We start from the raw sequence: 12,744 nt of genomic DNA, 5'->3' as shown, positions 1-12,744 counted from the left end.
TTCACCATTTTGAAGCTCTTATTCGCTGTTACATCCTCAATCTCCGGCCTCGTGGAGCGCCATGTTGAATGAGTAAGAAAGCGAAATGCGAAGAACCAATCAGAACGAAGCTTACATGTGACATGTTGGCCTTTCCTATCTATGCTCGTTTACCATTGGTCAAATCGCGATATTTCTCTCTCAACGGCCAATCAAATACAGTGTACGTTCTGAACTGCCGATGTAAACAGAGCCTTGTTCCCGATGGTTGACCGGGTCAACACATACCTAACCCCCCCGAAAAATTTTCTCCTCGGATTTAGACGATTCACAAAAATGACCCCTGGGTTGATAAAATCCGCGGAATTCCGCAGATCCACGGAAAATTCCCATCCCTGCACACCAGCACCAACTCAGAGAAACTCCACTTCCGTAACGGACATTTATGAACCACACCCGAGCTGATGACGACACAAATGAACCAGAATGTGGGCGTGGTTTATTCATTCTCCCGACTGAACACGAGCTTCGTTATTATTTCAGTGTTAATGAGTTCGAGACCGTATTTATTTAATCAGGGTAGTGTTCCGGCTCTGTGGAGGGAACACTGGGCTCAGGGTGTGTTTTATATCTCTCTGTGTTTGTGTGTACACACACACACACACACACACACACACACACACACTCAGGATTATTCGATAAATGATAAAAAGAAAATAATGTAAATTAATTGAGAAATCTGTAGATTTGTAAACTTTGGGGGAAAAACGAATTGTTTTGAACAGAAAGCTGAAAACGCAGACGGACACTCCGAGCTGGAAAGGATTTGGAAAGTTTGCGCTCCCCCCGGTCACGGGTTTACACGGCTGCACTGAACATTCGGGAGTTCCAACCCTCCGTTTCTTTCCGTGATCATTCCGGAGCTCAGACTCGGGTCCTCAGGCTGGGATTATTTCTACCCCGTTTATCAGTTTGGTTAAAACAGACTGAGCTTTTACATTATATTAATTTTACATGATATAATTTATACACTTTATAATGGACACTAATATACTGAAGGTTTAAATAAACATGACATTAATATCAGCATTACTTTTGTTCGATAAACAGTTGTGGAAAATTTAATCTCAGTTTACAATGCAATGACAAAATATTAAATATGTTTAAATACAGAAAGATAAACTTCAGCTTAATCTGGAAAAAATAATTTGTTGGAAAAACGCTGAAGACAATAAATCTACAAAGAGCCAGATTTACTTAGTGGGGCAAATCAGTGTGAATGCTGATGGGCGTGGCCAGTTCCACGGGTGATCTACTAACAATATGCAAATTAACGAACACTGTTGGTTTATTTTAATACCACAATCTACTCAGATTAGCGCAGGGTTACGAACAGCTGCGTGGCTCCTGGTTAAAGGTTTCTGGTGGTCTTTGATTTCCTCCAGCACATAAAGAGTGATGTGTTTTAGTCATCTACAGCTTCTGATAACGTCTGCCTTTGGCATTCCAAACGTCTCTTAACACAGATGGCACTTTAGCGCAAACGCAGCATAAGGACGGAGGGAAACCAGATGAACGCGATCAGTGACGATCTCCACACGGAGCTACTCAGGCGGTTACGCACTGGGCGTTTACGTGGATGGGGAGTGGAGTACACCTGAGTGTAGAACATTCGCATGGCGGTGCACCGTCACCACTGCGTGGGGATAACAGGAGAAAATTAAACAAAAGACCACATTTTCAAGATCGACAAGTCTTTATTAGCGTAGCGGCGACTTTTACAGGCGCGTCGGCAATATTGTGGGTGTAGCGGGAAGGAAACACTGCAGAGCGGCCAGATACGCTGAAAAGGCCTCATTAGAACCCTGAAGTGGAGAACATCGTCTCCTTTTTACCACACACTGTTCTCAAACCGTCACAGCCGTGTCATGATCAAGAAGTGCTTTTGTTCAGAGTTAAATTTTATTCAGAGTTGAATAAAAGCACAATTAGCAGTAAACTGATGACCGTAAACCTGAGTAAATCACGTTGCAGGACTCAGTTTCATATTCTCCTCCCACAAATTTTGCAATCTGAAATACATTCAGTGAGGTCACGAACGTCTCCCTGCACGTCTTTAGTAAATCCTGACAGTAAATAACTTTCCATGGCTTCAGAATTAAACGCTAAAATTCTTCATCACATTATTATTATTATTAAAAACGAGTAAAACCTGTGAATGTACCGTATGATGTTTTGTCTCCTGTGAGTTTATGAGAGTGAGTTTTATATTGTAACTAGTTAATAACACATCACTTACACACGTGTGCAGTAAAGTGTGTGTGTGTGTGTGTGTGTGTGTGTGTGTGTGTGTGTGTGTGTGTGTGTGTGTGGTCTCTGTAAGGAGTCTCCAGTGTGAGCGCTGTGTAACAGTCAGAGGTGAAGCTGGAGGTTTAAGGACAGAGGAGTTTACACTTCTGTACAGTTTCTCAGCAACACGATGGAACCAACTGCGGGTTTTTATCTGTTATTAACATTAAGAGATTAAATGTTTAAAAAAAACCTCTGATAAACACAAACTTGTTTCACAGACGTTAAATGCAACTATAAACAGATAAAAGAACAACATTTCCCTCTTTTAAATATAAAAATTGTAATCATTTCAATTCAATTTCAAAATCAAATCAAGTTTATTTGTACAGCGCTTTTAACAATAAACATTGTCGCAAAGCAGCTTTACAGAATTTGAACGACTTAAAACATGAGCTAATTTTATCCCTAATCTATCCCCAATGAGCAAAACCATTTAAATATTCTGTGTAAAATAATACAAATAAAAAAGGGGTTTAATCCAATAAACAACTGAAAACAGCCTTTAGATCTTTACCGTCAGTAAAAACAGCCAGGCTTTATGAATATACATCAATATTCAAATTAGAGGCCACGCCCACACCCTTCTGCCCTCACTAGTGACCCTCAGTGAGCAGCCGGTTAGTGAGCTGCGAGTTCCCATTCAGCGAGGTTCAGGAACACCATCCTCATTCCCTCACCGCTTTATTCAACAGCAGCTCAAAACCAAACCACCACCATCACATACAGTATGGAGTTAGTGTAGCGTGCACACACACACACACACACACACACACACACACACACACACACACACACAGTGTTTATCAGCGTGTTTCTATCAGCGGGCCGCGGTGCAGGAACACCAGTGTGTTTATCTGATCACACAGTCGCTGTGGTGTCGAGTTTAAGAGCTGATAAATTCCCTGTAAGCGAACAGCAGCGTTTATCTCCTCTCCTCTTTATCTCCTAGAAAAGCAGCGGCCGAGGCAAACACGCCACAACGCTCACCGAACACCGCAGCTGAGACTCAGCACGAGTCTGAAGTCACCTTTAACTAACTAACTAACTAACTAACTAACTAACTAACTAACTAACTAACTAACTAACTAACTAACTAACTAACTAACAGTCCATACACAGTTCAAATCAACAAACACTTTATTAAACTGAGCGACTTTTACAGAATTCATTACAGCTGAAAATCTGAACTTATGGAATACTGAAGTCTGATTTATGAAGGAGTTTATTTCACTCAGGTCATGAACTCCCTCTCAGCACTGCTCATGTTGTTTTGGGTTTGGTCCTGACTCCGCCCCTGACTCCGCCCCATCATGGCACTGCATTGGTTAATTACCCGAACGTTCCCGCTCTCACTTTGATTAGTTATCGGTTAGTTTTTGTTGTGTGCATGTCGTCCTGGTTTTGACCCGGCCCGGTTTCACTGAGTGTGACTGATGCACTGTCGGAGTTTAATGCTCTCCGTCTGCTTTCTCCACAATTACCGAGATTAATAACGACTTTTCGGATTAATAATGAGTTTTGGATTGTGGAAAATAAAACCCCACACTAAGTTTACTTTACACTCGCGTCCTGCCTTCAGTCGCTGTCCGTTACAGATTCATCGAACAGCTCCGACACCAGAACCACAAACACGAGCTCTAAAAACCTAGGATTCAATAAAAATAAATGCAATTTGGGTGCAGGTTATTTTTATCTGGTGTCATTCTGAAAAAGCAGACTCGATCAGTCACCAGGTTTTTTTTCCTTTCAGTTTTTTTCTCCATTTCAAAAAAACAGCCACATAAATCGGATCCTTCCTTCTTTCTTTCTCAGAAATGCTGCCTTCCTAAAGCGAGACCGTCGCTCCTCCTGCTGTACTCAATGTTTATTTGTACTTTAAGTTCTAATTAAATTCGGCACATAAAACTGGATCATAACAATGTGATTTTTTTTAAATTAAACCCGATGGATTCCATCATTATGGGGAAAAAAGATGACTGGACCTCCATAACGTGAAGTTTTTGTCAATGCAAAATAAAATCTTCATGAATCGAAGCGAGGCACCGCGGAGGCTTTCAACCCAAAGACCTGGCTGAGGAAGAATAAAAATTCTTGATCAAAAATAGTTTGTATTTCTCCCAAAGATTTTTTCACTCCAGATTTGATTTATCACAATGTCCTGATTAATATTCATATCAAATTTAGGAGTTTTTTATTTTGTGTCATTAATTGCATTACTCAGCTCAGTTTAATAATAAATCTTTCACCTAAACATTTCCCCAATTTATTTATTTACCTCTCCCTATTAAAGATTCATTAATGAATGTTTTTAATAACCTTGCCTTTTTATGCTCAGAGGGCCCTGAATTTCAGTTTTATTTCACAATCTCAGATAAACTCCATCCATACTGTTGAGACAATCGAATAAAATCATGTGTGGGTGTTTATTTTATTACCGGTGCAGTGAGAAAAAAAACATGAATTTTTAATTTCTAAAAACTTACAAGGCGGCGTCTCTCCTCCTCCACGGTGTTCAGCAGCTTCGAGAATTCTTTAAAAGACTGAGCTGAAATGAGAGAACATGAATTTATTAATCCATCCACATCATCGGGATGAAGATCAAACCAGAACACCATCTGCACTGATCAATACAAAGAACATTACACTGATTTATTACTCAGGGGGCTTATACTAATGATCACACACACACACACACACACACACACACACACACACACACACACACACAGGAAAGAATCAAGGGGTTAAATCAATACAGCACGACGTAAGCTTATTACACCTCCATTTACTGAACTCCTCATCATTTCAAATAAAGCAGAGGAATGTTGTCCTGAATGTTGTTATTATTATCAGCAGCAGACAGACAGACAGAAGGACGTCCTGACGGGTTTCACGTGTTCTGTATCTCTGCGGATTTGTGCTGTTTCAGACGTGAGCGCTCTGAACTGTGTGCGTTTTTCATCTCATTGAGTTCCTGATCACCCACTGGAGTAACTCACGCTCACTGGCGATATGAGCAGCGCGTGTGTGTGTGTGTGTGTGTGTGTGTGTAATAGAGAGGAAGATGAGGTGTGACCCAGCACATGGCCGGGATGTGGATGTGCTCTCGGCCGTCTCACTTCATTAGCGACAGAGATGGAGGAGGGACACAAAACCTCCCTCTGTCCCGTCCTTCATCATCCTGTGTTTGGACACTTAGCATAGCCGCACTCGCTAAAGCCAGCCAATGTCATTACGAGGCCATGCATCATCTCCTGAACACACACACACACACACACACCATTAATTCTTCATTTAGCAGGAACACACTCTGAAGCCCTGCTGCTGCTCCACTGTCACTACCAGGCCTCAATAACACCAACACACTCTCTGTGTGTGTGTGTGGTGTGTGTGGGGGGGGGGTCCCGGTCCCCCGTGAGGAAAGAGAAGAAACAGGTCCTGAAATAAAGTAAGTCACTGAGTGCAAAAGTTTGTTCTGGTGCGATTTTTCCTAAAAGTACAAAAAAAAAAGAGAAAGCCCCACGCCCGGGCGGAGTCGGCGTAAACAGAGTGCAGTAACACAATCTTAATTTTAAGCCACTTTGGATTTGTGTAAAGAGGAAACGGGCTTCCATTTAAAACTGTTTTATTGCTTAATAAATGTAAATTAGTACTTTCAGTAAATCAGAGCTTTAGTGTGTTAATGATATAAAATGACCAGAATGTATGTTTATATCCATAATTAACTATTTACTTTATTGAAGGAGCACATATTAGGGCTTCATTATAACTTTGCTCTTTGTTCAGTAAAGTCGGATTTAGACACACAGACCTTCATTCATTACGACCATCAGAGTAATCCCATGTTTTTAATCCAAAAAGGTCAATAATTAAGTTATTTTATTGACAATTCGGCATTATTACGATCGGAATTCATGATTAATTCATGTTGACTAATTTGCATAAGATCATTAAACAAGCCTTTTTAGCATTTATATATTTTTTTCTCTTCTACTCTTTGCTTGTGTCTTTGTGCTTCCTGAACGCTGTTCATCGTTCTCATTCAACACTCGGATCTCTCATCATCTCCTGCTCCACCTCAGTAATCATCAGGTCCAGAGAGAGAGAGACAGAGAGAGAGAGAGAGAGACAGAGAGAGAGAGAGAGAGACAGAGAGAGAGAGAGAGACAGAGAGAGAGAGACAGAGAGACAGAGAGAGAGAGAGACAGAGAGACAGAGACAGAGAGAGACAGAGAGACAGACAGAGAGAGAGAGAGACAGAGAGAGAGAGACAGAGAGACAGAGACAGAGAGACAGAGAGACAGAGAGAGAGACAGAGATGTTCTCCTGATTCTCACCGACTCGAGTCTCTCACTCTTTTTAAACGTTAAGGTTGGTAAAGAGACGTTCAGACCGAGACCGAGTTTCAATCAGAAGAAACAGCACGAAAATTCTGTACCGTGGATTCACTGAAATAGAAGTGTGTGTGTGGGGGTGGGGGGTGGGGGGGTATTTTCACCTAGAAACCTTTGCACTCAAGTTAATGGAGAAAATAGGAAAAGGAGAAGAAAGATGAGATGTGGACATTTATTCACACAGTAACATTGAGTCATTGTGAGTTCTTTCTTTTGGACGTTTTTAAATTTCAGCTTCTTCTACTTCAGGAACATTAACACCATCATTAATCCTAAAGCATCGGAAAATCTGTGACTTTTCTGCAGAGACAAGAGAGAAAGTGAGACGGTGACCTCCAGAGTGCGACTCTGAGAGACAATAAAAAGTCCGTGGCCGTGAGTTGGGCTGTGGGATTGATTTGACGATAACTGCGCTGGATTGTGAATGTCACGGCAGGAAGCTTTGGAATGAAATCGATAAGGTCACCGGCCCTCGTCTCATCCTCCGACAGCCTGCTGGAGCTTCACCGAGCTTCAAAGTCCTCTTTCAGCCCACAGACATCACGATGGAACACAGAGGTCCAGTCAAGTCATTCAGGACGCGTCCGTTTCATCGATGACCGACGGATCACAGCAGATTACAGTTCTGTTCACTGAAAGCAATTCTCTCTTATAGAAGTTACAATCCGTCATCTTTAACAGAAAACTTCTCCGAGTGCTCTCCTAAACTTGTTACCTCTTCTTTCTGATCCTGATTTAAAACACAGATTCTCTCCATACTTCAGGATCGACATGATTCAGGGGGCGGGGCTTAGTAAGAGCTCAGGGTCAGGGTTCAGGAAAAGTGGAGCAGATGGACGACACACCAGACAGACACGTGTCACTTCTGTTCAGCAGAACTTCAGGGATTTTACTGGAACCAAACTAGACAGAGTTAATTACAGTCGAGCTCAACGCTGCCCTCAGTCATCAGCTGTAATTACCCCCACTAACCCCAACACATGCCCCATAATACCCCCTCACACCCAGCCCACCCCAACACCGCTCCAATCAGGAAGATCACAATCTGCGTCCTCTGTGTCTCGGACAGACAGACAGAGAGAGAGAGAGAGAGAGAGAGAGAGAGAGAGAATACACTGGAAAAGAGAGAAAAGAAAAGCAGAAAAATAAAGAAAAAGATGAAAAAAAGAATAAAAAGAGAGCAAACAAAGTGGAACAAAGAAAGATAGAAATAGAGGATATAGAAGAGACAGAATGAGCATGTTGTCACGGTAACAAATACTGTGAATCCATGTAAAAATTCCCGTAGCTGTGGACCACTTTTATTGATTTTTTTTTCACTGCAGCAGTAAACTGAGAGAGAGAGAGAGAGAGAGAGAGAGAGAGAGAGAGAGAGCAATGAATATGATAAAGTAACACAACCCACATCTCGATATTTATCTTTACCGTCCTTATGTTGATGTTAACTGCAGTCACACTATAAATCTGAAATGGGCGTGGCTAAGCTGAGGCTGGCGGACAGCAGTGAAAGGAATCCTTAATTTAGCCGTGATTTACTTTAACACTCTTTCTGACCTCACCAGGTTTGTTAATGCAAATCAAGTTCACTTGCCTGTTTGCACCAACAATGCTAACACACAAACTAGAAACAGTAGAAAGATGCACAAAAGTAAAATAATTCAGCCTCTTGATTAAGTTTTTATATAAAAATCTCTCCTGAATACAAATGTTGGAGCTTTGTATTTGAATATTTAAGACTGAAACTTCAGAGACCAACGCAGCCACATCACCCGTGGTATCGGTTAAAGATGTAAATTCCCAAAGTTCTAAGTGACCTATAAATAACAGTCCTCCGATTACATGCTGGTGTTTCTGGACCTATATAATGACGACATGCTCTACTGCCTGCAGTACAAACCTCTTACTAAAGCTACTAAACTACATTCATATTCAGCTAATGTGACTTTTTAAGTAATTAAAGCAGGAGGTCTCCAAGAGTGAAAAAGATGGAAGGAAGCAGCAGGACTGATTCAGTGAGCAGGCTGTTGATCTCCCGCTGAACCTTCATTAATCTCCCACACTGATCACCATTAGAGCCTCTGATCTCTACCAGGATGAAGACGTGTCGAGGTCACACGCAACCAAATCAATAACCGTCCATTTATCATGCAGGTCACTGAGAGAACTACAGGAACAAAAGTTCTACCACATCATTATTTCAGTCTAATCTCTCGGCACTGTGTGCGCGTTTACTTTTTCCTGCACTGCTGCAGTGTGTGAAAGTTACAGAGAAAAGTGCGGAAGAGCAGCTTTGGGAAGAAGATTTTCTCTCACGTCTGTCTCCTCTGAACACCGACACTGTTCCTGTCGAACGGCTGCACTTTTACATTTCTGTTTTACACTCCAGGGGTTTTACACCTTTAAACAAACACACAGCTGGATTTACACTCCCATTCTGAATGTGTGCGCACACACACACACACACACACACACACACACACACAGAGTACTCTTTTGTCTGAATGAAAACTGAAGAACCAGGTACAGATCATCAGCACCTGATGTCCTCACTGTGATTCATGATTTAATATCATTTTGAGAAATTTCCTCTAACTGAGGTAAAATAACATGAATAGGATTAGAAATGTCGTGACGTACCGATGTTTACCTCGTCGTCTGTCTCAGCGTCACCGATGCACTCGAACTGAAACTCCTGCAGAGACTGAGCAAACTTCAGCACAGATTCAGACAAATCTGTGCGTGCACACACACACACACACACACACACACACACACACACACACACACACACACACGTTAGTCTGAGACATGCGTCCTATCCCTTTCTGAGAAAAACAACAGCTGCACCTGCTCCTCTAAAATAACACACCTCATTAATAGTGGCCAAGATATGGAAAACCATAGAGAGACCAAACAAATCCGGTTCTGTGAGACTCGCTCAGTGTTAGTTGTTTAAAATCCCTGCTGAAAGCTGATTGGCTGAAAGTGGCCACATTTTTGATGTAATTCAGCGATGATTAAAAATCCATCCAGATGAGCACACAGATGCAGCAGACCAAATTTCAGGCTTGATCAGCCTTACAGTTCTCAAGAAACATTTGGACTTGAACCCCCTATACATGACCACACCCCAAACCATTGCAGAACCGTCCTCAGAACCAGTACCGAACATGCACTTCCAGTTTGGTTCAAATCCACATGACCAATAATGAATTACGGCTGTGAGTAAACCAGCTCGTGGTGGCAGCCATACTGTTTATAAAATGTCCACATAGTTTTGATGGTTATGGAGGGTCACAGTCTGCGGAGTCGTTCGACACCTGATCTGTGAAGGCAGAACAAAAATCCTAGGACGACTTCACAAAAGTAAGGCAAGGCAAGGCAAGTTTATGTATATAGCACATTTCATACACAACGGCAGTTCAATGTGCTTTACAGAAATAAAAACAAAAACAGTAAACAATAGAGAAACAAAATTACATAAAATAATTTTATCTTTATTCTAAAATAATTAATTAAAAGAATTAAAAGAATTAAAAGAAAATAATAAGAATTAAACAATAGTAGAAATAAAATATTAAAATGCCAAAAGTACATTTTGCATATTATGCAAATTAGCAAAAATCTAAGTGGACGGTTCTTTTTGTTTGGGAGAACTCAAGGAATCAGTGGGAAAATTATTTTAGCTTCTCATTATAGAAGCTACTTTCCATGTAAAATCTGATTAATTCAGTATTGTGTTAATCGATACCCATAAGGAGTTCAGATCTCAGAAACTCATCGATTAAAAGTGGGAGGATGCGTCAGAAAACAAACAAATATATAAACATGAAGATAATACTTAGTGAATTATTTTACTGCATTTTGAAATGGCGGAAACAGACTTTTGCAAATTTAATCCGAGCCCTTCAGTGGTATAAACATGTACACACACACACACACACACACACACACACACACACACACTCCTCAGGAGAACGTCAGTAAACTCGCTCCTGAGCCTCGACAGCACTTTAATCAAAAAGCTGAGATTTTACACATCAAACAGCTGCTCTCAGGTCCATTGTACATTTTCTACAAAGACACAGATACACATCAGGAACGGAGAAGAACTTTCATAATAAATCACGAGTCACTGCGGCAGTGAACTGAGGAAAGATGCCGTGACTGATGCTCTGATGACTGATGATGTGCTCAAATTCTCTACATGTTCTGTAAAAGTGAAACAAATGATGACACCCACTTTCTGAAAGACTTCATTATTATTAACAAAAGCAGAGAAGCTCCAAATCCATCAACCATCAACCCACATCAGTCATGTTCCTACAGTGAACATCTCACCACAACTGAACATCCATCTGAAGAGCTCAGCTCTCGGAGAGGAACACAATCTCCCGAGTGACAAAATGACCACTGAAGATGTGAAAAAGAAATTCTGAAGGAACACTTTGGCTCCAGTGTTTTGAGTATCTGCAGCAGTAATAATAAGGTTCACACACAGGGCTGAGAGTGAGACACTCCAGACTCCAGCAGAACCTCGGAGGAGAACTGCTGAGTCAAGTGGAGCCAGTTGAGGTGGTTTGGGCACTTTACATGGACACTCAGCTCCCCATAAAGCTACATCAGACCCTGGGGCAGAACCAGGACCCACTGGAGAGATTAAACATTACGTGGCCAAAAGTATGTACACCCCTGACCATCACACCCATATGTCCTTGTTGAACATCTCATTCCAGATTTATTCCCCTTTGCTGTGATAATAAGCTTCATTTTTCTGGGAAGGTGTTCCACGAGATTTTGGGGTATGTGTTAGATTAGATTTGTGTTCATTCAGCTACAGGAGCATTAGTGAGATCAGACACTGTTGTTGGGTGAGGGGGCCTGGGGTGCAATCGGTGTTCCAGTTCAGTCAGGACTCTGTGCAGAACATTCAAGTTCTCCCACTCCAGCCTTAACGCACCATGTCTTTACGGAGCTCGCTTTGTGTACAGGATCATCATCATACTGGAACAGGTTTGGACTCGAGTTCCAGTGAAGGGAAACTAATGTGTAAGACGTTCCAGACTTCATGCTAACAGTCTGGGGAAGAAGCTCATGGGTGTGATGGCCAGGGGGGCACTTACTTTCTGCCATAACATGTATCTCTCAGTCATCCTGGGAATATCTGGAGATCCTCTAAGGAGGAGCTGGAATCTGTGACTGGACTGACCTTCCCATCCTGCCACCATGGCACGCACCAAGAAAAAGTGGAAGGAAAAAGAATGAATGAATCTAATGAGTTTCCGGTTAATTTGTGAGGCCCATGGACCAAACGTTTACATCTTCAGTTTTTTTCTCTGTTCCTGTTTTCTGCAAAGTTTCTTGGCAAAAAGTGCTCCAAAGAGGCCTGCTCTGAACTTTTCATTCTCTTCCCATCTCGGTTTCAAACGTTGATCTTTACAACAAACAACCTGATAACAACTAATTGGATGTTTGCACATTTTACTACCAGGATCTATTTCTGGCACTTAAACGACTCTAATTTACACATAAATGAGCCTTAATTAGTTGTTAAATGTCGGAGAGAGAGAGGCAGAGAGAGAGAGAGGAAACAAGTTGGCAGAAAAGATAATCGGCTCAGGAAAAAGACGGCACTGTTTCAGTCGTCCGTTTTTATAACGCGGGTCCATGTTAATCTCTCATCTTGCACTCTGGGGGGAAAAACGTGAAACAGTGAGACTGAGAATTCACGTTGTGGCCTTTAAAAGACGTCACAGGGTGGGTGAGTGATTTATGTGTCGTCTTCTCCGTGTATCTGACAATGAAACGGAGCAGCGAGACCTCGCTGAACCGCCACACACTCATCCCCATCTCTATGAATAGTTTATGAAATAAATGTATTTTATCCTGCTTTTGACGTTTGGCTTCAGACGCTGGACTGTGACACGGCCGTCACCCGCCGAGTCTGGAACGTGTCTCAGAGAGGAGCAGAGAGAAAAGAGGAGCGATGAATAGGAGTGTGCTGGTGTCATCTGTGCTT

General features: G+C 41.8%; 1 protein-coding gene across 7 annotated transcripts in view; it reads right to left on the bottom strand.

Moving 5' to 3' along the window:
* Window positions 1–12,744, bottom strand: part of LOC132887650 (rho GTPase-activating protein 42-like) — a 118,945-nt gene that overhangs the window by 87,117 nt on the left and 19,084 nt on the right. For 4 of the 7 annotated variants that reach the window (XM_060923119.1, XM_060923117.1, XM_060923115.1 and 1 more), the window contains exons 2-3: window positions 9,363–9,458; window positions 4,815–4,876 (exon numbers count right to left, since the gene is read on the bottom strand). The exons of 1 other annotated variant lie outside the window; for it this stretch is intronic. In XM_060923119.1, coding sequence (XP_060779102.1) covers window positions 4,815–4,876; window positions 9,363–9,458 — 158 coding nt within the window. Of the gene's footprint in view, window positions 1–4,814; window positions 4,877–9,362; window positions 9,459–12,744 lie in introns of those variants that run through there. 2 more of the 7 variants (XM_060923122.1, XM_060923118.1) reach the window with 2 other exon arrangements.

Source organism: Neoarius graeffei, chromosome 6, assembly GCF_027579695.1.
Source record: "Neoarius graeffei isolate fNeoGra1 chromosome 6, fNeoGra1.pri, whole genome shotgun sequence".
In the NCBI taxonomy this organism is placed as follows: domain Eukaryota; kingdom Metazoa; phylum Chordata; class Actinopteri; order Siluriformes; family Ariidae; genus Neoarius; species Neoarius graeffei.
Note: the sequence above shows the minus strand (reverse complement) of the source record. Positions and strands in the feature narration are given on the sequence as shown.